Source organism: Oryctolagus cuniculus, chromosome 19 (genome assembly GCF_051225735.1).
Source record: "Oryctolagus cuniculus isolate XC-2025 breed Fujian yellow rabbit chromosome 19, ASM5122573v1, whole genome shotgun sequence".
Taxonomy (NCBI): Eukaryota; Metazoa; Chordata; class Mammalia; order Lagomorpha; family Leporidae; genus Oryctolagus; species Oryctolagus cuniculus.
In genome coordinates this window covers 46,379,319-46,406,137 of record NC_142885.1, presented here as the reverse complement: position 1 = coordinate 46,406,137, position 26,819 = coordinate 46,379,319, and the positions used below count along the sequence as shown (strand labels likewise).

At 43.6% G+C, this 26,819-nt stretch overlaps 1 protein-coding gene across 1 annotated transcript; it reads right to left on the bottom strand.

Moving 5' to 3' along the window:
- Positions 1-211: 211 nt before the first annotated feature.
- LOC149120548 (transport and Golgi organization protein 1 homolog) lies at positions 212-25,637 on the bottom strand. Its single transcript, XM_089320821.1, has 18 exons — positions 25,514-25,637; positions 25,286-25,403; positions 22,456-22,556; positions 16,837-16,968; positions 13,419-13,440; positions 10,913-11,001; positions 10,572-10,649; positions 8,961-9,032; positions 8,424-8,496; positions 8,122-8,260; positions 5,980-6,081; positions 5,302-5,362; positions 5,158-5,193; positions 5,013-5,080; positions 4,796-4,878; positions 3,315-3,385; positions 1,764-1,920; positions 212-378 (listed from the first exon to the last, which is right to left on the bottom strand). The coding sequence occupies exons 2-18, from the start codon at positions 25,371-25,373 to the stop codon at positions 302-304; spliced, it is 1,449 nt and encodes a 482-aa protein (XP_089176947.1). The 5' UTR covers positions 25,374-25,403; positions 25,514-25,637; the 3' UTR covers positions 212-301.
- Positions 25,638-26,819: the final 1,182 nt, after the last annotated feature.

Genomic DNA, 26,819 nt, shown 5'->3' with positions numbered 1-26,819 from the left:
CACTGGGGAGCAGCTGGCAAGATGAAGTCAGGCTCCTGACAAGGCCTGGACCACTGGTTGCACCCTCATGGTCATTACCACCAGGAATGGCTGCCCTGCTCCAGCCTGCAGCACCACAGTTTCTGCCCAGGTTTGGGCTGTGTGAATCACATGGTGTCCCCCTCAGGGGGATCAAGTGGCCTTGCCGGAAGCAGACACTTAGCCAAAGTCAGCACCACACAAGGTTTATTAGGGGAATCACTCAGACAGATAAGAGAGGAAGAGTCTTCGTGGGACAGGGAAAACATTCGGAAAATGGGCATCAGGTGGCTTTTTGACTCACAGGCACAGCCTGTTCTGGATAACTGAGCTTCCTATTCCAATTCCACAATGGCTCTCCTGGAAGACAAAAGAAATTGGGATTGTTTCCCCCATCTACTGACTTCTTCCTTTCTACATTTGTCCTCCATGTTGTGTCTGCTCCTGATGTGTTCCATGTGCGGCTGTACCTGAGAGTCCTTACACCACTCAAACCAACAGTCCTCACATCTCAGCCACAGACCTCGGCCTCCACCTGTGCACATTCGCACACTTCTCTTTCACCTTGTAGGTAGGATTTGCATTTTATTACTAGAGAGGGGAACTTTGCCTTTTCTTAGGAAACAGATTTTGCAAGTCTCTGGGTGTGAGCTATTGCACCCCCAGCTTTATCTAATGCACTTAATGAGCATCTCTTGGTGATCTTGATAGAAGACGGCTGCATATATGTACCAGATATTTGTAGAATACTTTTCCCATGGACTTAATGTCTTCCTGCTAACAACATCCTCAGAAACCAATAGGATCTCCACGTCACAGCTCCACAGAGCACTGTCCTCAGGGGCTGGGACAGCATGGGCACAGGGAGAGAGACCCATATTGCCTGGCGTGACACTGAGAGGCAGGGGTGTCTGGAGGAGCTGAGACTCCTGAGGCTTCTTGTTGTGAGGCAGAGACAGCTGCCTGCTAATCGAGAGCCGACTTCATTGTCAGTATCCTTGGGGCATCATAAACTCAGGCAGAACCTGGACACACCCATGAGACTTCTTCCCTTTTCCTTCAGATTGTGGCCTGAGGGCTGTAGGACAACAAGAGCACTCTGAGCAGGATGGTGCCCTGGCCCACACTGGGTCATGAGGACTCTCCTCCAGCAGCTCCGTGTGACCCCAGGCAGCCTCTACCTGCTCTGCTCACACCGCCTGTCCTGCTAGGTCAGCTTTCCAGCCCCCATCTTAGGGAGCTCAATGTGACCCTATACGGCCCCTCCTCATCTCCTCCTCTTTGCCACCCCTCATTTACACCCAGGAGATTCACTCCCTCTTTTACACACTGGGGTCCTTCACTGGCACTTCCATTACAGTGATGACCAGTCCAGCGCTGAGCATTGTGAGACCCTACAGGACCCTGCACTTCTCAAAGCCAAGGCCAAGTCTCATCCCTCACAGAGCTGAGCATGACCCCCCTCCCCAACACTGGGTTCCATGCTCTGCCAAACTGCTATTTCTGCATTCTATAGATGACTTCTTTCCTCATCTGAACAGACACCTACACAAGTTAGGACTGTGATGTAGCCCACTGTGTGCCCTCAGAATCAATCATGAGCAAAGTTACAGAGCCCTTAGGTAGCCTCATCCTTGAAATGCAAAGCCCGGCAGAATCACTGGGACATTTTGTGTAGGAATAAAAATGAGAGAAAGATACTGGTACACTTTGCAAGTCAGTTCATTCAGGGCAGATCATCATACCAAATTCTGGAGACAGAGGTACTGGCCGAGGTCTTGGAAACCACCAGGGTGGAGGAGGTGGCAGATAGCCCATGAAGGATTCTCTGTAGCCCCTCATGGGGTAGGGCATGTAGGGTGGTCTTGGGAAAGGAGGAGGTCCTCCTGCAGCCATGCTGACCTGCAGAACAGAAGTTAACATTTTGAAGTAGATTAATATCATGGGCAACACCAATACCAACACAACTGAATCACAGTACAGCAGGTGATAATGGTAGGCGCCTTCCTCTCCACCAGGTATTAAATAAGCAGCCTCAGCACCACAAAACTCTCCTCTTCCACTGGATCCCAACAGTTTGAGGAGTGAACTGCTGTCACCACACGTCACTGTCCATGTCTGTAGAGGTATGTCCCAGAGAAACAGTGCCGTGGCAAACTGATAAAGACACACACTCCATACAGACGACCTCCATGTCAAGGACTACCCAACATATCCACAGACATTTCCTGCACATTGGAGGAGGGGACAGTCCACTGTGCACACATGAGAGGGCCTCTCCAATCTTCTCTGCTTCCCTCCCTAGCTGAGGGTCTCCTCACTGGGGGTGCTGCCCCTGGACACAGGATCTCCTGCAGAATGCAGATTCCTGGTGTCTTGCAGGGAAACTGGGAATGTGATTTTCCAGAAACCATGTTACCCACTGGAGTTAGGTAGCACATGTTTCGATCTTAATTCATAGGCAAGACTGAATTGGAAGTACTCTGGGAGCTGCACACTACTTTTATCTCCTACACAAACAAGGTGGGAAATAAGAAAGTTAAAACAAGGTACATTTTCATTTCAAACTACAGATGTCCAGTGGCATCTGAATGGAGAATCACCAACATCAGCATCTACACAGGTCACACAAAAACCTGCATATGGAAACCTCAATTAGGCTCTCCTGGGAATTGGCCTTGCAGGTAAATGCTGATGAACACCTTTCACTATCTCACAGCAGGTGAGCATTTGCCATTCTGCAAACATGATCCCTGAAGCTTCAGAATATTCCACAGAGGGCCCCACTGGAGGGTTTTCTGCACAGCCCATTTACCAAGAGAAATGAGACAGTGATTTGCTTTGTCCAAAATTCAATATTGAACAAAACAGAAAAAAATCATGGATTCTGTGGGTGAAGATGTTCTGAATGGTTAAACAACCTAAATCAAAACAGGAAAGGAGGTATTTTATTCCGGCAATGAAATGTGGCGTGGCCACCTCCCAGGTTGTAGAAGCTTGGGGGGAGTCACTGTGCCATGAGGCTGAAGGTCACAGCCATCTTCTCTGCCAGTGATTTCCAGGAACTGACAAGCAAACCTTCAGGCTTCAGCCTGTAAAGCACCAGCACAGATGCTGAGCTGGAAAAGGAGAGGCCCACAGGCTTGTGGGGGAAGGCTTGGCTGCTTTGAAAAGTTACAGACACAGAAAAGGTATCACAGCACACACAAGTCAGAAAATAATGGAAGAGAGAGTGTTGTATATGCAATGATCAGGTTTCAGGAAATCATTACAAGGAAAATGACCACAGCAATTACCTGTTCCTTCCTGGTGTCCTCAGCAGGGGATGAGCCTTGGTTCTTCATGTGACCTCCACAACTTCTGGAATCTGGCCAACAAGAGACAGCAGTGTATTCTTTCTTAACAAAATGTTTATATATTTATTTATTCAAAAGGCAGAGACAGACAAATTCCATCTGCAGGTTCACTCCCCAAATGCTAGCAATAGCCAGGCTGAGGCAAGCAGCAAAGACCACCATCCAGATCTCCTACATGTTTGTCAGGGACTCAAGCGCTTGAGCCACCATCTGCTGCCTCACAGGTGCATTAGCAGGAAGGTAGATCAGAAGCAGAGGCAGGACTCAGTCTCATGCAGTCCTCCGATATAGGACACAAGCATCCCAAGAGGCAGCTTACCTGCTGTAGCAAAGTGCCAACCACCCGGGGAGGGGAGTTATTCTGCCTCAGTGTTGAGAAAACCCACACACCTTTTCACCCTCTAAACTCAATCCCATGTTAGGTCTCTGGTCAGAGGCCCAGGGTTTACCAGGTGCCTCAGAAGAGCCCTGAGTACAAGGGGGAGGCCCATGTCCTCACTGAGGATGATACCACCTTAGCCTGTGCCAGGGGTTCTCACCACAAACCAACTCATTGTACCTAAGTCAGTGCTAAAATTAGCTGGAAATCAACATGATATGTTGATATACATACCTAATATGTATAGAGGAAATTATAGTTTAAGAATATCCTTGGACATAAAGAATATCAATAAACCCTGGCCATGAGCAGCCCCAGGCCCTGAAATCATGGGGAGATTCTGAAAATCTTAGTCCCTCTGTAACTGGCCATCTATGTGATCTGTTGTGATATAACTATTTATAAATGGAAAAGGACTTAACTATATTAATGATGAGAGTGATGACAAAAGGAAAATGTTTTCATTGGGTTTATTATAAAATTTGAGTGTTATAATATTATAGAAGTGAAATTACATAGAAAATTAATTTACTGATGGAGCTCTATAGTTGACAGTAAAGAAAAAAAAAACAAAAAAGAACACAGGCTGACTGATGTAAAGCAGAGCTTGCAGAACATTACTAGAGGGATGATAGTCCAGGACATTTCCTCTCTTATCAGGATGCACAACCTTTACTGTCAAGTACTGTTGGTGCTGCTAAGGCCTCTACCACTGACTCAAGGTGGACAGGAGGATCTGGCCAGGTTCCCTTCTATGCCCTTATTGTCAGTTAAAAAGAACTGAGTTCAGGTGCAGTTGAGGAGAGTCCCCAGTCAGTATTGGGGTCTGAGTTCTACCCTGCCTGGGGTCTGGTTGAAGAGCCACTTGTCCAGGGCACATGAGGAAAACAGCACCCAGCCTCCCTGCAGGACAATCATTTCTCTTTGCTAAGTGCATGGAACTCTTCAGGAAATGGAACAATCACTGCCCAGAGTGAGAAGCTGAGGGTGTGGAATCTGCAGGGGACATGAAGCTATCACCCTCCTTCCACACTGCTCCTACCTCTCTGTGGAGGGTTCTCCCAGCCAGGTCCCCCTGACACTGGCTTCTGCCTCCTGGATTCCTCTGCCTGCATTATTTCCAATCTTGAAGATAGAGAAAAAACAGATTTAAGTAACAGAACACACACATACACACCCCAGAACAAGTCCTTTACTAGACACTCAACAACTTAGTCTCTAATCAGAGACACGCTTAAAATGCCTGCTCTTTCATGCACCTGTGTTTCAAGTGGGCAGTCTCCCTCTTCTGCACCATCAACTCCCGCTCCAGAGCTTGAGCCCTGAGCTGTGGGGAGGGAAACACATGCACATTCAGTTGTGGAAAAGAGGGCAGAATGGAAAGAACATATGAAAAATTTTTACCTCAACGTCACGAGCCTTTTGTTTATGAACAGCAATCTGAAAAGGCCAACACAGAAAGTGAGGGCTTAGGGACTCTCAGGGGCCCTTTAACCATCTGCATTAAGACGTGAAGGACGGTGCAGCTATTGGGCAGCATGCAGTTACCTCCTGTCTGAAGGTCTCCTTTTCTCGCTGCTGCTGAGCCTGCATTTCTTGCAGTCTTCTCCTGTGATTCAGAATCACTTTCATCAGATGAAGCACAATGTTGACTATGAAGTTAAACAGCTTCCCCATGTTACCCTATCCTCAGATGTCAAAAATACTCACGATGATTGTAAAAGTACAGAAAGACTAAGCCCTACTGCTGCATCATTTCCTTATCCTTTATGTTATACCTGCAGGATTCCCAGCTGATGTCATCTCCTTATTTCCCTAGTTTTTCCTCTCTTGTGTGTCTTTTATCATAAAAGTCCATTCTATTACTTATATCCTTGCCATGTTTCTGAGGGCAGCAAGAACCGGGTCTATAAAATGGGGACAATCATTGTAATGGATTTGATCCATCCTACAATGAGCTGTCTTCCTAAGGATTAGGAAGGTGGATTCTCACCACCCCAAGAAACAATCGAGTTTCCATGCAGTCAGGCCAGCATTTGGAATCAGGAACTGTGTAGGAACAGTATCACTTGGTCATTTGTAAACTTAAAATATTTGGTATAATCTTGTATGAATCATCTCTATGTCTCTTGAACATTGCTTACAGTTATCTTTTAACTGGGCCTAAGCATTAAACAGTTAATCCAACCATTGTTTCTGGACTGGTTGTATAGTCTCTAGACTCACATATAGTTCTCAATTTCTTCTTCAGCCCGTTTCAAATTCTCCTCCTTCTCTGACAGCTTCGTCTCCTTTTCCATCCACTCTTGTTGTTTCCCTGCCATCTTCCTAGGATGGGAAAGAAATGCATATTTCCCAGAAGCCCATGTGGGATTATGCCTCCCCGCTTGCTAACAGTCTGAGTGCATGATGGGAAAGTCCCCTTGCAGGCATCCGTATAAACACACAGACCCACAAACAGTGCAGAATCAGAAGTGAAGCCTCCCACTGACAGAAGACGATCCATTGGCCAGCTGGCAAGTTCTCTCTAATTACTGTGTGCTCCTATGCATTAGTAATAAGTCAATGAATATACATAGCACCTGACACTAAGCAGTTGTGACTTTGAAATGGTGAACACTCCTTTGTGGAAAAGCAGGTCAAATCATTTCATCACTAGTAATCCCATTAGGATGAGACAGGGGGTTCTCACTCGTCTGCCTCCGCCCATGGAGGAACATGATTCACAGTCTGGCTGGGACCATGATACAGACAATCTGATCTACAGAGATCCTTCCAGCTCATGGAGTCCTTAACACTGCAGTCACTGTGAACACTGCTATGATGCAGAGGTAGAGCTCCTGCCTCCTACAGCTGGGAGCCTGATGCAGGGAAGGAAAATCCAGTGCTGACAACATGAGTGAAGTACACTGTCCTGAACTGCCACCTTATTGGGGCTTTCCTCAGCTCCTGAGAACCTGCAGCTTTGTCTGCGAAGCCCTCGGCCCCAGTGCTATTTACTTCTACATAGTGGCAATCACTGAGAATGCAGCCAGCAAAAGCCCATGGTCTAGAAAGAGTCTCCCTTTGATATCTGCTTTAATCCACATTACCCATAAAACCCCAACAGCTGTAGGACACAGGCACAAAACAATGGAGAGGGTTAATGCCTTGGAAGTCCTTGGTAAATTCTTTCTGTGTTTTTAGGTGCCAAGGATACAAAGTAGAGTAGGCACTGTTCCTACCTTAAAAACCCACAACATACTAGTAAGGACAACAGCAACACTTGTCTCAGACTTTGGAAATATTATTCCAAGTCTGAGCCATGGGGGACCATAAGGAAGAGTTCTGGTTTTGAACATGGGTGAGTGTGGATGAAGTCCTGGATCTCCCCCGAGAACAGTAGGAAACACTGGACAAACATGAGGTATACAATGGAATAGACTGAATCACTACACGTCAGCAAGGACATGTGGGAGCAACATGGAGAAGAAGGAATCTTGGAAACAAGATTGACCTGGCATCTCAGCTGGCATTTGAGGCCCATTTCCCTGTAGATCATGAAAGAATTCTCTAGGAGACTAGAGAGAGGTAATTATGGGCAGCCTTTGCTCACATAGATGGGTTCAAAGGAATACAGTGGAGTTCAGGGTCTGACTGGAAAATCTCACAGCTTTGCTTGGAACACTATGAATGGAGGAGAGGACATACACTGGCCTTTGCAATGAATGCCCTCAGCTGCTGAATGAATTAACAGCTCCCATACTGCCAGCATTCTTGCCTGAGGCCATCTCCTTATTTTCCAAAGCTAGATCACATCACACCACATTTTAATTTTTTCCCAATATTTTTACTCAATGACAGGCATTCAATTAGAAATGACTAGACACAAGAAGGAAAACAAAATACAATATGACCAAAAACCCCAACAATATAAAGGTATACAAGAGAGGTTGAACAGCTGCTCCCTGCTGATGCCCCAAAAATGCAGTGGAGGATTTGTCCAAATCTTTGGGCCCCTGCATCTGCACCCAGAAGAAGCTCCTGTCTCCTGGCTTTGTATCGGCTCAGCTCCCTCCATTGTGGCCCTTTAGAGAGTTAACCAGCAGACTGAAGACCTTTACCTCTGTCTCTCCTTCTCGCTGTAACCCTTCCTCTCAAGTAAATAAATAATTAAAAAAAAGAGAGAGAGATAGAATGCAGACATGGACATTAATGATGCTGGTATCAGTTCTTCCAGTACCCACAAATAAATTACAAGGGAGTGTATAACCAACAGTTGAAAGGAACAGAAAAATGCATATTATGGGAATCAAGGCAAAAAGTATGAGAATTCTTTACTGACTGAAATTAGCACTGACATTACTGAGTCGGTTCAGGACATCTTACTTTGCAGCAGCTGCCACCTTCAGTTTGTAGATTTCATGAAAACTCTCCATATTCATATCCATCAGTTTGATTTCAGCTTCCTTTGCTGCTTTCATGGACTTCAAGGTATTACAGCTTTTTTCCAGGTTCTTTTTACTTTCTGTAAAGGATAAAAGTTTTCTTTGTGTGTATGCACATGGACCCAAGGAGTTGGCTGGAGTTGGGAGAAACAGCAAGGACCCGGGAGACAGGAACCACTCTTCACCTTCCCAATGCAGATGTATTTACACTAGACAGGACCTCCCTCTAATGAAGGAACGTACCTTCCAGCATCCATATTTTGGCCCTCAAGGCTCTCAGCTGTAAATCCTTGGCTCCATCATTTTCATCTTCTGACTTTAAGAGATTTTTAAGAAAAGACATTCAAGAAATGGTTGCAGAACAATGCAAATGTCATTACTACTACAGAAATGCACACCTATATTGTTCAATAGATAATTTTGCATCACCACAGACTTTATAGTTAATTTTAGTTTAGAACAACTAATTTAAAACAAGTAAAAAGGAAATGAGAAAGTTCAGTTTTCTGGATCACAGTCTCTTCAAGAATGTGACTAATTTTGTTACCTGCTCCTACTAGATTGTCAACTAAGTATTTTACTTTTATAACTTCAATTTCCCTTCACTGAAGCAGTTTCATTAAAGGTGATTGGATCTTAACTGAAAACACTGTAATTAGTTACTTCACAAGAACAAAATTCCACATAGTTATCATATAAATTTAATCTTCAAAAATGAAATATTTCTCATTAGAGCTAAAATGTACAATTGAAATATTGAAACAATTATAGAAAGTTTACCTCGGAAATTTCCGAGTTGTTCATTGAAATAACTTCTTTCAAGTTTTCAGTAGATTTCCCTTTTTCAAATGCCTGCACATAAGATAGAAACAAAACAAGTGCTAAGGTTTACAAAAAGAGGCAGGAGTTTCACATGGTGGTTAAGACTCTGCTTGGGAAACATGTATTCCATATTGGACTGCTTGACTTAATGCCCTGGCTCTGCTCCCAAATTTATCTTCCTGCTAATGCACACCCTGCACAGCAGCCATTGATGGATCAAGTACCTGGGTCCCTGCCAACCACATGAGAACACAAACTGAGTTCTAGTTTCCTACCACTGACCTGGCTGACCCATGGCTATCATAGGCATTTGAGGGGTGAATCCACAAACGAGAGCACTGTGCTAGTCTGCATCTCTATTTATAAAGTCAAATGGAGAAAGAATTAATTGAAGTGCTTTTTAATTCCATGACAACACCAGCTGAAACAGCTAAAAAGCTGAAATTGCAACCAAGCACATCCCACGGCTAACTCTATATGTTATGGGCATGTCATGGATCCAGATTGGGTCTAGAAGAAATGTCAAGAATATAATGAAATGAGGGGGAAAACACACTGAAGTAAGAATACTTTGTGGCATAAACAATCTTTCTGCTTAGGAAATAATGAGAGAAATGATCTTCTGTAAAAAAAAAAAAAAAAGAAAGAAAGAAATTATCAATTCCCAACTTGACTCTCACTGGGATTAAACATGACAATAGGTCTGATCTGATTTCATCATCATTTAAAAAAAATCATCTATTATTTTTCACTTTATGTTTCTGTGTGGGAGCAAACTGTTGAAATACTTACTTAATGTATACTAAGCTGATCTTCTGTATATTAAGATAATTGAAAATGAATCTTGATATGAATGGAAGGGGAGAGGGAGTGGGAAAGGGGAGGGTAGTGGGTGGGAGGGACGGTATGTGGGGGAAGCCATTGTAATCCATAAATCGTACTTTGGAAATTTATATTCATTAAATAAAAGTTAAAAAAAAAGAATATTAATAAAGGAATAAAAATAACTCTCAGATTTCACTGATAATTTTTTTTACTGAGCATTAAGAGGGGTAGGGGCTGTTTAAGTTCATCTAAACAGTCCCTACCCCCTTAATATTCCTTAACTATTCACACATTTCCTAAATATCTTGCAGGACAGCAATGAATATTGTGATAATTGCCCAGACAGGAAATCAAACACACTTCTTGGATCCCTCAATTTAAGATGTTACTTCAGTATTTTTTACAATAACATTGAACATTTTTTCAGAAGAAAGTTCATCCCCCATACTCTTAAGACTTTTACTCTGTGAAAAGCAATAGAAAATGTACCAGCTGGATCACTAAATGGACAAAAAGGCTCAGAAGCCAAATTATGGTAAAATATAGGAGCCAAATTACTACCACATCATGATTCTTAGCATTCTGATCTCTTCCAGACGGCAGGTTATATGTACCTTGTACGTGGTAGTTTTAGTGTTGTCACTTTTTTTTTGCATTATCCTTCAATACAGCATATTGCATCAGGAATATTTATTTCTTTTACTTGTTTTTATAATGGATTCCATAAAGGCAAAGGGTTATTACCTTAAGTTTAACTGATTCATCAGAGACCACCTTTTTTTGTCTTTTAGTCTCCTGAAGACGTTTTCTCGACTCAGTGATCTATATGTATATGTAATAAAGAATCAGAATACAAAAATGTTAATTAGAGGGGCACGTAACACCTATCCTCATGTATGATTGAGTACACAAGTGAACAGAGCAGCACTTTGCATGCAGGAGGCTGACTTCACATGTGAAGAGATTACAGATCTTATGAAGCAGGGCAGTGGATGAAAGAGGGTACAGTGGAATACCTGAACTAGACGTGGAAGTGACTCAAACTGAAACCATGAAAAATATGAAAATTGAAAGGACATTGATACCTTCTGTTCCAAAACAGAAATTTGTTGTACAAGTTCTGCATTTTCTTTCGTGACATTATTGATCTTCTCAGAAATTTGCTGCAAATTAACTAAGGGGAGATAAAAACTAAGGTTATAAAGAATAAAACAATATAGTTGAACTATCTCAATGTATTAGCAGAAATTACTTGTTATCTGGCATTATGGCCAGAAAATAACTTCCTAACTTCACTACTAAGCCTGAAGAAAGCGAACTTTACTTACAGTAATTTTAAAACCAATATAACTAGTAGGAAATAAGAACCAAATGTCAGTTATAATCCTATTTGAAATTATTGGAAACATGGGAAATACATGTTTTCATTGAAGTACTCTCATCAATGGAAGATGGCACTTCATTCTTAGAAAATTCCATTACTTGGCAGGCGCTCACTAGGCTAATCCTCCAACTGCGTTCCCGGCACCCTGGGTTCTAGTCCCGGTTGGAGCACCAGGTACTGGTCCCAGTTGCTCCTCTTCCAGTGCAGCTTTCTGTTGTGGCCTGGGAAGGCAGTGGAGGATGGCCAAAGTGCTTGGGCCCCTGCACCCACATGGGAGACTGGGAGGAAGCACCTGGCTCCTGGTTTCGGATCGGTGCAGTACACAGGCCATAGTGGCCATTTAGGGGGTGAACCAACAGAAGGAAGACCTTTATCTCTGTCTCTCTCTCTCACTGTCTAACTCAGCTTATCAATAAAAGAAGAAAAAAAAGAAAATTCCATTACTTCAAATAGTTTTGTCTTCACCAGAGAAGAAACAGAAATCAAACACCCTAGCTACTTACATTTCTGTTCCCTAATTATGAAGGTAGATAATTATGTTCCTTCCTCAAATACCATCATTTGAAATTCCTATGAAAGCAGTGTTCAAAGTGTCAATTGATTGGCTACTCCAGGGCCTCCAAAGACTTCCTGCTGCCCTGAGGATTGTCTTTCACAAGAAGCAGAATGGAGGGCTCTGGAGAGATGGTTTTGAAGTATAGAATAATTTAATACAACCTGTTACCACTTAGTCTCTACGGGATCTGGATGAGCTCCCAACCCTCTCAGATAGGACTTTCCACTACCAAGATCAGAATGCTACTGCCTACCATAAAAGTGAACATCGTGCCCTGATGCACCCATCCTGTAAGGTGGATGGCTCACATAAACACCTAAAGGACTCCTCTGACAGTCTTTTAGTTCTCTCATCTGACCTCAGATGCATCCTTATTTTTGTTTTGTTATTTGCCCATGATATGAGCTCTGCTGCCCTGAATTCACCCTTTCAAACATGACAAGTGATAAATTCAGTATAAAAAATAAACACACAGAGCCATTGCTGTGGTATAGCGGGTTGATTCTCCACCTGCTATGTCAGGAACCCATGTGGGTGCTGGTTCGTGTCCTGGGTGCTCTACCTCTTATCCAACTCCCTGCTAATAGCCTGGGGAAATGTTGGATGATGGCCCAAGTGCTTGAGCCCCTGTCACACATGTGGGAGACCAGGATAAAGCTTCTGGCTTCAACCTGGCCCAGCCCAGCCATTGCAGCCATTTGGAGAGTGAACCAGCAGATGGAATTCACTCCCTCTTGCTCTCTCAACTCTGCCTTTCAAATAAACTAAATAGACCTGTAAAAATAAAACGTGTTGGGCCTACTATGTGTCTGGCAGCTTTGGCTCTCAATAGATAGCAACACTTATTTATTGCCCATAAAGCCTATATGAAATCCTTCTTCCACCTTATGCATCATTTCTGCTCTTTCTGCTCCGGCATTAAAGACTTTCCACATAAATATCCTGACACATTCTCCCCTCCCCCAGAAAACCAGATCTTTTCTAAGTCTTAAGCTTTTTGATAGGTTCACATTATATAATTTTTTTAAAAAAATATTAGTATCACTTGCTTTTTTTTTTTTTTGACAGGCAGAGTGGACAGTGAGAGAGACAGAGAGAAAAGTCTTCCTTTGCTGTTGGTTCACCCTCCAATGGAGGCTGCCGTGGCCGGCGCACCACGCTGATCCAATGGCAGGAGCCAGGTGCTTCCTCCTAGTCTCCCATGGGGTGCAGGGCCCATGCACTTGGGCCATCCTCCACTGCACTCCCTGGCCACAGCAGAGAGCTGGCCTGGAAGAGGGGCAACCGGGACAGAATCCGGAGCCCAGAAAGGGACTAGAACCCGGTGTGCCGGCGCCACAAGGCGGAGGATTAGCCTAGTGAGCTGCGGCGCTGGCCAGCATCACTTTCTTCTTAAACATTTCTAGGCGAAGCTAAACTCATTTCAGTCTCCTATGCCCACTAATGCTTCTTCTTCCTGCATTTTTACAACAGATCACGAGTCCCTCTCCATTGTCATTTAGAAACCACTCCAGGAATACTAAAACCTTCAAGAAGTAATAAGCCAGGAAGTTATAAAAATTACTGTACTTAGAGCTAGTTTAATAAAAGCTCACATCTAATACCAGCACTGAGAAAAGTATTATAAAGAAAACAGAGGCTAAAATCTTACCTTGATAAACTGGCTGTTTTATCTAGGACAAGGAAGAAACAAAGTTACCCTTATTATAATAATATATACTAGGAAATACATGTTGTTCCTGATGAAAGTAAAAACACTAATCTAGTGAAATAACAGTCATTTAGCTTAAAGGACTTCTAAAAGATTAAAAACAATGAAAGAAGCTGGTGCCTCGGCTCAACAGGCTAATCCTCCACCTAGCGGCGCCAGCACACTGGGTTCTAGTCCCGGTCGGGGCGCTGGAGTCTGTCCCAGTTGCCCCTCTTCCAGGCCAGCTCTCAGCAATGGCCTGGGAGTGCAGCGGAGCATGGCCCAAGTGCTTGGGCCCTGGACCCATGGGAGACCAGGAGAAGCACCTGGCTCCTGCCTTCAGATCAGCGCGTGCGCTGGCCGCAGCGCGCCGGCCGCGGCGGCCATTGGAGGGTGAACCAACAGCAAAGGAAGACCTTTCTCTCTGTCTCTCTCTCTCTCATTGTCCACTCTGCCTGTCAAAAAAAAAAAAAAAACAATGGAAGATATTTCCTACTTCATTGTGATCTTTCATTAAACCATTTCTGATAGGGTAGAAAAGTAAACAGTTATTTTTGACCAAAAACACCTATTTCCATTTTATTAAAGGAAAACTAATCTATTTAATTTTTATCCTAGAAATGGCAAAATTCATAATTAGAATGCAAATACATTATTTAATTTGTTTGGGGGGAAACCCAATATCTATAATGAAATCTTAGCCGGCGCCGTGGCTCAATAGGCTAATCCTCCACCTTGCGGCGCCGGCACACCGGGTTCTAGTCCCGGTTGGGGCGCCGGATTCTGTCCCGGTTGCCCCTCTTCCAGGCCAGCTCTCTGCTATGGCCCGGGAGTGCAGTGGAGGATGGCCCAGGTGCTTGGGCCCTGCACCCCATGGGAGACCAGGAAAAAGCACCTGGCTCCTGGCTCCTGCCAGGATCAGCGCGGTGCGCCGGCTGCAGCGGTGGCCATTGGAGGGTGAACCAGCGGCAAAAGGAAGACCTTTCTCTCTCTGTCTCTCTCTCTCACTGTCCACTCTGCCTGTCCAAAAAAAAAAAAAAAAAAAAAAAAAAAAAAAAAAAAAAAAAAATATAATGAAATCTTAAACAAGAAAAGCCTCTATGAAAACAGAATAAATTCTAAAACATTTATACTGCAGTACACTTTTTTGATTCACTAGAAACACCTTACAAATTTTAAAATACAGTTGGATGGGGGCTGGCACTGTGGTGCATTGGGTTAAAGCCCTGGCCTGAAGTACTGGCATCCCATATTGGTGCCAGTTCGAGTCCTGGGTGCTCCTCTTCTGATCCAGCTCCCTGTTATGACCTGGGAGCACAGTAGAAGATGGCCCAAGCCCTTGCCATCAGTCTCTGCCACTTTCAGTACCTGTAAACTGTAATGCCAGCTAAACTTCTACCAAGATACCCATAAAATCTCTCACAAAGGACCTGTTTAAATCAGTTCCTTTCACTCAATGTAATGTCGTGATTTTAGTAAAGAATTAGAAGGCATATTAAAAGACAAAAAAAATCAGTTTGATTTGAGAAGGCAAGCATTAGAATCACACTCAGATAAATTACCCTTCCAAAATGGACACAGACTTTCTAAGAAAAACATTAAAGATCTCTCTCTTTCTTTCTTTCTTTTTTTTTTTTTGACAGGCAGAGTGGACAGTGAGAGAGACAGAGAGAAAGGTCTTCCTTTGCCATTGGTTGGTTCATCCTCCAATGGCCGCCGCTGCTGGCATGCCGCGGCCGGCGCACCACGCTGATCCGACGGCAGGAGCCAGGTACTTGTCCTGGTCTCCCATGGGGTGCAGGGCCCAAGCACTTGGGCCATCCTCCACTGCCTTCCTGGGCCACAGCAGAGAGCTGGCCTGGAGGAGGGGCAACCGGGACAGAATCTGGTGCCCTGACTGGGACTAGAACCCGGAGTGCCGGCACTGCAAGGCGGAGGATTAGCCCAGTGAGCCGTGGCGCCAGCCAGAACTCTCTCTTTCACAAGCCACACTACAAAGATTTTAAAAGAGGCTCTTCAGACAGAAGGAAGCGAATAAATGTCAGCTACTTGGATCTACATAGTGCAAGAGCAATAGGCAAAGGAGTAAGTGAGGGCAAAGTTGTTATCTTACTGATTGGTTTCTCAGACAACACTTTGCTTAATATAACTGAACAAAGTAGTAATAACAATACATATGGTGATTATAGCTTATGGATTATAGCAATGTTGTAAGAAATGGGACGGAGTTTGTGGAGTCACCTTTTACAACATAAATTTCATTTCCTGTGAATTGGATTACTTTTTAATATGTGTATTTCCAATTCAGGGAGAACCACTTTCAAAAAAGACAACAAAAAAGATAAGTTCAAGTATAACTGGTGTGCTAAACACAATGAAATAAAACTTGCAAGATTCTAAGTTAGGCCCTGAAAAGGCATATAAAGAGTGTAAGGCAAAAGGGGACAATGAATAAAAAACAGCCATAAAGGTGATAGATGTTAAACCAATTATATCATTAATAATTTTAAATGCTAATAAAGTAAATACACTAATTAAAAGACAGTGACTGTAGAGTGGATTAAAAAATAATTCCCAGCTAATGAATGTATACCAGGAGCCCATTTTCAAATCCAAGCTATAAATGCATTAAAAGTGGGTTAGAGAAAAATGTACAGTTAGAACTAATCAAAAGAAAGCTGGAGTAGCTATTTCAGTTTCACACAAAACAAGCACAATGCAAGGAGCATTCAAGGATCACATGGTATTACAATAATGATAAAGGATCCATTTTTCAAGAAGACATGACAATCCTTAATGTATAAATACCTAACAACAGAGCTTCAATATTCATGAGGCAAAACTGCACTGCAACTAGAAATAGATGAATTCACCCCCACTCCTCCCTCAGTCACTGGCAGATCCAGCAGGAAGAAAGTCAGTAAAGATTCAGAATAACTGAACAGCACTGATAATCTGCTGAATCAGTCCACACTACAGAATAATTCAGCCAGCAAAATGGAATACACTCACGCGGGCTCACACAGCACATTTACTCCATTCACTCAAGACACAAGTTCACTTTACCAAATGGAAAGGAGTAGGAATCATAGAATGTTTGCTCTCAGGACAGTGAAAGTAAGCTAGAAATCAATCAGAGAATTTGAAAACTTCAAAGCATTTGGAGATTACATCACACACTTCAAAAGAACACATGGGTCAATCTTTCCAGACTTTTAAAAAATGTGTCAATCCAAATTATAATGAAAACAACCTTATTAAAATTTGTGGGTTATGGGGAAAACAATGAATGGAGGAGGACTGATTTTACCAGGTGCAAATGCAATTACTATACAAATTCCTCCTTATTTATCATATAAAACACTCCTAGTATACTCACAACAAGAACAGTTGTCCAGAAGAAAATGGCAAATGCCGAAATAGCCACGACTGTAGCAATAATGATAAGCTTCCGAAAAATCCCCCAAAAATCAGTACTGAGCTGAAAATGGTCAGGAAAGTTCTGAGATAGCTGCAATAAAACATTGGAAACAGTGAGAAGACACAGACATTGACTGTATTTCAGTTGCTAAGAACCCTAGGTCAGCCTGCAAGGAGTAATCATGTCCCTCAACTGACTCAAGGGGATTTCCTTGCTTCTAGATAGACTGGGGTCCTGGTGTCTGGCACAATGGCTAAGACCCCACTGGTGATGCATGTATCCCACATCAGAGTGCCTGGGTTTGAGTCCTGGCTTTACTTCCATTCTATCTTCCTGATAATGTGCCCCCTGGGAGTTAGCAGATGACAGCTCAAGGATGTATATGGGTGTCTACTGTACAGGTGGAAAAACTGGACTGAATTCCAGGCTCCTGGCCTTGGGCTTGGCTCATCCTTGGCTATTGTAAAAACTGGGAGAGTGACCCAGCAGGTGAGGTGGAGAACATCTGTCCTTGTCTCTTTGCACTTTTAAAATACAAATAAAAATTAATGAATTAAAGTTTAAAAATAAGCATAGCTTGCCAGCCTCAAGTTGCTTGGGTGGTTGGTAGTGTTGTTAGATATCTGTGTGGGTGCCTTTGAGCACAGAGTATCCTGGTTCATTGTGGGCCCTGTACTCTCCTTTGTCTAATACTGGGCGAGAGTTCCTCTCTACCACATCTTCTCTTGTATTGATGATTTCTTTTAAATACCAGTACCCATCAAAACGTGAGTGAAAAGCTTATAAGGAGAAAATCAAATTTTAATGCTTAAATAAAATCAAAAGTGGCAAGAACAATGGTAGCACCAAAACACAAGAATTTTTAACAGTCTTCATATAAATTCTATTGATCCACTATGTGAATTAAGACAAATGTTTCAGCTGAGTAAGTTAACACTTTTATTTACAACTTTTCTACATAGGTTGCTTTGGATTTAACTGTGTATTTGTTGAAATTTGGCACCTTAACCCTAAACAATTCCTATAGAATGGTGAATTAAACAGAGATGTTCATTCAGTAGAAATAACTCAGATGAGTCGGGAATGAAAACAAATGAATTACTGATCCATACTGCAACATGAATTCTCTCAGACATATTGTCCTGAGCAGAATCAGGTGATACAAAATAGTCCATATGGCATGTATGCATCTATTTATATGAAATTCTAGAAGAAATGTAATATGTTTTAATCTAAATTGATATAAACATTAACATTATAATAATTTATATGTCGCCGGCGCCGTGGCTCACTAGGCTAATCCTCCACCTTGCGGCGCCGGCACACCGGGTTCTAGTCCCAGTCGGGGCGCCAGATTCTGTCCCGGTTGCCCCTCTTCCAGGCCAGGTCTCTGCTGTGGCCAGGGAGTGCAGTGGAGGATGGCCCAAGTGCTTGGGCCCTGCACCCATGGGAGACCAGGATAAGTACCTGGCTCCTGCCATCGGATCAGTGTGGTGCACCAGCCGCAGCACGCCGGCCGCGGCGGCCATTGGAGGGTGAACCAATGGCAAAGGAAGACCTTTCTCTCCCTCTCTCTCTCACTGTACACTCTGCCTGTCAAAAAAAATTATATGTATATAAATATCTATGTATATATGTGTATATATATATATATGTGTGTATATATGCCATTGGAGGGTGAACCAACGGCAAAAAGGAAGACCTTTCTCCCTGTCTCTCTCACTGTTCACTCTGACTGTCAAAAAAGAAAAAAAAAAAGAATGGAGTCCTGTCTTTTGCAACAAAATGGATCCAATTGGAAACCATTGTGCTTAGTGACATAAGCCAATCTCAATAAAGACAAATATTATATGTTTTCTAAGATATATGGCAGTTAATATAGAATACCAAAAAATCTATAGGAATGAAATGCCCATTTTGGACTATTATTGTCATATGTAGCTCCTGTTTATACTCCTGTTGAACTGCAGTCTTCCTAATTTTTACTTGTGAATATTAGTGGTGAATTAAGTTTTTGAATATAGTTTGGATTAAAATGATGGCTTTGCAAAAACTGATGAGAGGGGAGAGTTGGAAGGGGATTGGGCGAGGAGCAGGGCAGTGAGGAAGTGTGGTTGTCTTCTTGGAACTGTACCTAGGAAAAACAGAAAATCTCTTAATAATTAAGAGGTTTAGAACTAGGGTAAGCAAATTTGTCAACTTTAAATGATAAATGAAAAATGAGAATCGTTTGAGAGTTTTCCATTTCTATGCATCCTTCAATTTCTAATTTCTTCCTATTCCCCTTCTCTTTTGAATGATTTGGATTTTTTATGAGCTCATAAAAGCAGGATGCAGATACTTATTTTCACATCTCATGTCTGTCTCTGGGCTCCCTTCAAATAGAGTTCCTAGGGACAGCCTCCAAGAGCTGAGGAAAAGAACAATTCAAAAGTTAACAAAAGTCAACAAAGCAGATAATCCACAGCAGAAGTGACAGTTCACGTGCAACAATCTAGTACTAATACCACCCACTCGGAACCACTGTTTCAAGGCTGCCTGGTGTCAAGACACATGAGTCTTATCTCAGTGACACTGCTACATGTGTGATGGTACCAAAGGAGCAGCAGCTGAGGATCTCCCACAGATCCTGCAGGAACCAGGCTAACAATCACGACTCCTAAGAAATCAGTTTTCCTGTGTTATTTTCACCACTACAACATGTAATCCAGTGGCTTCTAGCATATCCACACATCCTCTTTTGATACTATGAGGTTACTGTTTCCAGGATTCCACCCTGTCAGGCTTTCCTGCTGTTGATCAAGCAGAAGTTGATGCCACAGGTGTGGCAGAGGTTTGTCAGCCTGGCCACGACACCTGTGATGTCTAACTTTCATCTAACTTCATCTTTGGAAAGGACTGGATGGCTGTGCAAGAGCCAGTGAAATGGTGTTATCTAAACCACAGTGGGACACAGCCAATAGAAGGAAAGAGACCAAAGTGAATCTGGTGTTTACTCACATTCTGTGCTGTGTGACTGGGCAACCCCAGCACAGGGAGCCAGAAGATCCACCTCCATACCTTCATGTCCGGGTCCTCTCAGTGCACTGAGTTACCAGGAGTGAGAGACTGGGGTGGGGGGTAGAGGAGAAGGGTGTGACTTAGGGCGGGGCAAGGACTGAGCTCACAATTGGCTTGCCAACAGGGCAGGGCAGTGATTGGCTATCCATTAGGTGGGGGATGGGGTGTGGCAGTAATAGGTCACAATTAGGTTGGGGATGAGGAGCAGTGTGGCAGGAAGAGGAGAGCAGGATGAAGAGTGTCAGGGTCAAAGTAGGGTTTGGGGGCAGGGTTCAGAGGTCAGTGGGAGATGATCCACAGACCAGTTGGGCACACATAAGGATGGGAGTCTCAGGAGTAAGTGAGGGATGGCACAAACCAGGACTCTGGGTCTCTGTTCTCCTCTTTGGTGGTCACCTCTCCCACCTGGGATGTTCATTCTCTCCTGACCAATTCCCTGCCATGTAACCCCACCTGATGTGTAGAACAACCGTGCCTGGCTGAGCCAGCACAAGGAGACAAACCAAGAACAGAACCTCTGCAAACTTCTTTCTACTTCTGACTCTGGTTATTCCTGTAGCTCCTCAGTGGCCCCCTTCTGGGTAGATCCTTTCTGTTGGAACTCCTCATGTTTCCCACAGTCACTGATGGGGACAAAATATACCAAAAAAACTGATCACAGTACTTCAGGTAGAACCTAACATACAAGCATGGTGAGAGGTTTCACAAGTCTCTCTCATGAATGGATTTAAAGAGTAAATAAAACATTAGTAAAAAGTATAAGGCCTTAGCAGCAAATCATCTTAACTCTAACTTTCTAACTTTATAGAAACTCAAACGAAGGTGGATATGTCACTTTTCTATGTCATACAATAGCTTGGGCTTCAAATTTGAATTCCAGTGGGTGGTGGAGGAAAACCAATCTGTCATGATTGACCTTTCAGGTATCTCCAAGGGGACTGTGCATTTTAAGAGAGAAAATTCATCAGATTTCCACGTGAGTGATCAATGATATCCACAGCCCTGGAGAACATAACTAAGGATGGGAGGCTGGGGTGGCCCTGGACATAGACGTTGTCTATGGAATGTTTCTTTAACTCGGCAAACCAGTAAAGGCTCTGCTTATGTTCTGCGATAGTCCCTGCCTTCTTTGTTCTTTGCCTGCACACATGCAGATTGATGCCACATCCATTTATCCCTGTGACTTCCCTTCATTCCTCAGGCTGCCAGGACCCAGTGAAATAGGAGAGTTTTATGACTCTGATGCTCCTTATTTGATATCAGGTGGAGAAGCGCCTATCCCTTCCTCTACTCTGGTTCAGCATTCATTGGTGTTGCTTGCATCCATCAGACTGATATATTTGTACACGTGAACTTGTGCTCTGCCCTTCAATATGGATGTAGGACTATCCTCTTCTTTCCTAGGATTCACCTATGTGCCTGAGCCCCATGGGTATCCCCTCAGTACCATTCATGGGCACCAGTCACCCCCTACACTCTCGTGGGCTCTTAGGCCTCATCCAGCACCTCCACCTCCAATGTCTGGTATGATGATCTTCACTGAGGGAACTGACTTGTAAACTATATCGATCTTTTCTCTCATTGTAAATCATTACAAAAATGTCCCAGATGGTACTGCAGGGATTTACAATAAAAGGGTGAGGTTGTCTGGGGCCCTGTAACTTGGATTGATATTCTGATGACATACAGTGGGCTACATCACCACCCCAACAGCAGGTGACAGCAGGTGTCCATTTAGATGAGGAAAGAGATGGCCTACAAAAGCAAAAATGCAAATGTGACATGGGAGAGGGGTAATGTGCCTGGCTTTGGAAGGGGTAAGATCGGTCCCTGACTTTGAGGAATGAGAACCTTACAACAGGGGAGTGACACAAAGCACGCAGTACAGAGCTGGTGATCACAACAGAGGCACCAGTGATGGGCATAAGAGTACAAAGGCGAGAATGGAGCTCCTGGGTGTAAGTGGGGGGGGGGGTGGATAGGAGGAGGAAGTGTAGAACTTTATTGCCTATGTATTAATAAACATTTTATATTATCTGTCCTTATGAAAATTAAAAAACAGCAAATAGTAATAGTCATTACTATAGAAAAATTATTTCTTTAGCTTGTGCAGTTTTTCTTTAAAGATGTTGAACTTTCCAACTGTATTAAATAATTCTTGCAATCCATTTATCAAATATGACCTGAACACATAGTAGTAGTAGTATCATGATCTAGGCATACCAAAACCTTGCAAAATTCAGAGCTGACACAGTTAGTGACTGACTTGCCCCACTGACATCACTTTGGGTTTCTGGGTGTATGATGTGGGCTGCCTGCCTTGAGGTGCAGAGGACTAGTAAATGGAAAGAAAAAATTGCCAGCTCTGTATGTATGGCACCTACCTTGCTGCTGAACACCTCATACAGGAGGGCTGTGCTTTCTCCTGTGATTGGTATGGAACGTTAGTCAGCTTTTCATTACTTTAACATACAAGAGAGGAGCTACTCAGGAAAGAAAATGCTTATTTTTGCTTACAGCTCGGAGATCCTTAGTTGGATATCGGACAGCCACATAGACTAGCTCTGGTGAGGCTGGCGATGGTGAAGCCTGTGTGGAGGGATGATCCCATGGTGAGCCTGGAAACACAGCGAGAGACACAGCAAGCATGCCAAGGTTAAACAACCAATCTTCTCATGAGAACCACTCTCTGAGGGCAAGCCTGCAAGACCTAAAGTCTCCTCCAGCAGATTCACCTAACAAAAGCCATAATTAGAACAAGTATCTACTTTAAATTGATCAATTGTCAACATAAGACTCTGGAGTTTAAATGAGCTGGGGGAGCAAGTCATATCCAATCCATAATAGAGAGGTTACCGTTTATTAAAGGTCAATGATAGTCTTCCACCATTCAAATGACACAGTAAAAACATGTGCAAAGATAGGCAGAGAAACACAAGTTAAGGGGGATCCCAGAAGTAGCATGAAAAACATATGGCAATATGGCCTATGAAATAGGAAACATGTCAGTGCAGGTGTTCAGACACCTCAGCAGTCATCTGAACAATATAAAACAAAATTTAATCCTCACTTCAATGTGAATAGTAAAGTTATAAATGATGGCCATGGTTTAATATTGAAAGTGAAATCATGTGTATTTCTCCATGGATAATGGAAACCTCAGTTGATGTTTTAGGGATGAGGCCAGGAAACTTTGCTGACTGGGTGTCAATTCAAGTGGATTAGCAATGCACCTTTTCTCATAAATCATTTCATCTGTAACTCACTCATTCAAATAAATAAAATAAATCTTAAAAAATCAGAAGTGAGAACTGAAATACTGGTATTAATTTTCATTTATTCTTCATAGATTTCATGCTAATGTTGGAAGACTATTGGGAATTGCAACAAACTTTTAGCTTATATGTGCTATGGGCATGATCAGGGTAGAGCATCTAAACTGGTATGTCTCTGTGGCCTGTCATCAACAGCAATGCAGCATACCCAGGGCTGGAGGCTTTCAGGATTCCAACTCTGCTCAGCTGGAGATAACGGGAAAATCAGGAAGGACCAAGAAACTGGTGTTAGGCAGTTAAATACTTTAAAACCTTGTTTGGAAGTTGTACTCACATGTTTCTTACTCAAGTTATTGAAATCACATATACACAAATGTGGGTATTTCAAAAAGTTGATAGAAAATTGAGGTAAAAGTTTGTTTTGTTGCAAAAACTGTTTGAGATGGTAATTCACAATAATTCATGTAAAATGTGTAGTACAGTGGTAGACCTGTGGCCTGCCAGTTAAGACACCAGTTGGAACACCCACATTCCATTTCAGAGTATCAGGTTTTGCGTTACAGCTCCTCTCTGCTTTTTTTTTAACTATTTGTTTTGAAAGCCAGAGTTGAGAGAGACAACGAAGCCAGAAACTAGGAATGTCTGGGCCTCCCATGTCAGCAGCAGGGGCCCCAACATTTGGGCCTGCTTCCTCTGCTTATTCCAGACCATTCTCAGGCAGCTGCATGGTAAGTGGAATCGCCAGGACACAAACCACGGCCCATATAGGATGCTGCGTCACAGGCAGCAGCTTTAACACCACGTCACAACACTGCCCCTTCCCCAGCTCCTCTCAATTCCAGCTTCCTACTAACGTGCATCCTGGTATGTCACAGGTGATGGCACAAGTATTTGGGTCCCTGTAACCCAAATGGGAGACCGTGATTGAGTTCCTAGCTCCTGGCTTCAGTGTGGCCCAATCCTAGCCATCGAGGGCATTTGGAGTAAGAACCAGTGGAGGAGCTGGGGGCGCTCTCTCTCTCAAATAAATAAAGTTCAAAATTAAGAATTAAACAAAGACAATATTTATTCAGTAGGACTGTTACAAAAGATTGATTCTGTTAAAATTATTTTCCTAACTCAATTAAAATCAAATCCCACTAAGGAATCCTCCGATTTGGCAAAGTAATTAACAATTCAGCTTAAATAATGTAAACACTACCAAAAGAACACTAAAAAGAGGAATAAGCAGGCAGAAACTTGATACCGTAACGGACATCAAAATGCTGTACATTTTATTGATAAAAGGTAGTGGTTCTGTTTCAGGAAGCAGACAGTAACACTCAAAAACAGAACCTAGGGACTTCAGATAAAATAAAGTGACCTTTAACCTAATGCCAAAAGATGAACTGTTGGGTACAGAGAGTCTCTGAAAAGCTGTTTTCAAAAGAAGCTCTTAAATATTACACTATGCTCCAAAAGTCGTCATGGACTAAAGATTCACTTAGGGAAAATCGCAAGAAGTGAAAGTCAGAAAACCTTAAAGGTAACCCTGAGCCAAAGAGCGAACAACACGAGGTGTGCATAAGTGGGGTTGTGTGTTTTCTGCAAGATGCACATTGAGTTCTCACAGACTCACATAATGACACATTGCAGGAACTCATGAAAACAGCCTTTTGTTGTGGACCCCCTAAATTTCAAGGGATACTGGCTGGGACCCAGAAGGATGTAGAAGGGGTCATAAACCAGGGGCAAGGAGCGTCTTCCCGGAAATGAGGCCTTCATCGTGGTGAAGTTTCCACCACTGGAGTCCCAGGTGAGTGCAGAGATGGCTTGTGCACAGCGATGAGTCTTTCTTTTGCAAAACGTCCCTAACACTCAGGCAAGTATCCTCAATTTTACAGGCAGAATAATCGCTGTTTGGGAACCCCTGGAGCTTGCACATGCGCAGCGAACCGGCCGCCCCCGCCCCTCCGCCGCACGCCCCCACCCCCACCTCTCCGCACACGCATTCCCTGGCTGTTTGGCCACTGTTATCCGCCCAGAGCCAGGGCTCCAGAGCCGCCGGCAGGGGCGATGAAGAAGATTTTCACCTTGGCGGGTAGGAGGAGCCGGCGGCTCTTGGGCTTCTCCGTTGATACCTCTGAGGATTCTGGGAATCAATCGCGGCTGGCCTATCATCCGCGCCACAGGGTCCTCGAGAAGATTTGGCTGGGAGAAAATGACAGGGACCAGAAGAGGTAAGGGGACGGGGAGCTGGCAGTGACGGGAGAAGCCCGCACCTCCCGGGCCCTCCTGTCACCGCGATGCAGGGTCGCCACCTGTGCTGACACCGCAGCGCCTGGGACAGGGAACCCGAGCGCCTCGGCCGGCTTCTGAGAAGCTGCAACAGAGCCGAAACTTCAGCTGCTTCTCCTCTACTCACAGTTCTCCTCACAGACTGCTGTATTGGCCACTTAAAGTGACATCATCAACCAAACTCGACAAAGCTTAGTGTACACGTTAAACACACACACGCACTGCTGTATGCATTATAGAAAAGTGGAAATGAGAGAAACAATTTCCATAATATATCAGTTTCTGGGCTGAAATTGTTTGAGTGGAATTCAGTATCCCCCCCCCCCTTTTTTTTTGGACAGGCACAGTGGACAGTGAGAGACACAGAGAGAAAGGTCTTCCTTTGCCGTTGGTTCACCCTCCAATGGCCACTGCGGCCGGCGCACCGTGCTGATCCGAAGGCAGGAGCCAGGTGCTTCTCCTGGTCTCCCATGGGTTGCAGGGCCCAAGCACTTGGGCCATCCTCCACTGCCTTCCCGGGCCACAGCAGAGAGCTGGCCTGGAAGAGGAGCAACCGGGACAGAATCCGGCGCCCCGACTGGGACTAGAACCTGGTGTGCCGGCACTGCTAGGCAGAGGATTAGCCTAGTGAGCCGCCCCACCGGCCTCCAGTATCCCTTTTATATCCGTGCAGAAGATCGTTTCATGTTCCTGAACAGGAAGGCTCATTTTTTTCTCAAAATGTGAGCTTATCTGTTTTTCTATTTTATATAACCAAATAAAAGAGGAGGGGGTTAAACTTTTTGGGTTATACATGCTCTTATTGTTTTGATGACACTGATTTGTAATATATAAAGAATGGCTTTGAGGTTATAAAAATGTGCGAATTTCCATATTTTACTGACCACTGAACAGACCAATAAATGAAGACAAGTGACTAAAAACCCAAATATACATAAGAATTTATAATGATAGTGGTTACATTTCATATTACTAGGCAAAGGTGGATTATTTACAAATGATGCCTGCTGATTTGGGGAAACTGGCTAGGATTTTATGTCACAAAACTACATTCTTGATGTACTAAATATTACCAATTTTAAATACACAAAACGAGAAAAATGCTAAGGGAAAACACAGTGCCTATCATTGGCTTTGTGTGGTCAAAAGCCTTACTAAGAGTTTCCTCAAAAGCAAGCATTCTGAAGGTTCACTGAGTAAAATAAAAACTAAATCCCCCTGGCATTTGGCACAGGGGTTCAAATGCCACCTGAGACACCTGCATTCCATGGATGCCTGAGGTGAAGTCTCAGCTCTGCTTCCAACTCCAGTGTTCTGGGGATGTAAGCC

Excerpts from the sequence above, each read along its gene's own strand:
- LOC149120548 (XM_089320821.1), bottom strand. The coding sequence starts at position 25,373 with ATGATAGGCCAGCCGCGATTGATTCCCAGAATCCTCAGAGGTATCAAC. Across the intron at positions 9,033-10,571 it reads ATGAATCAGTTAAACTTAAG|GCATTTGAAAAAGGGAAATC; the intron begins GTAATAACCCTT and ends TCTTATGTGCAG. Across the intron at positions 5,363-5,979 it reads GAAGAAATTGAGAACTATAT|GAGAAGACTGCAAGAAATGC; the intron begins GTGAGTCTAGAG and ends TCTGAATCACAG.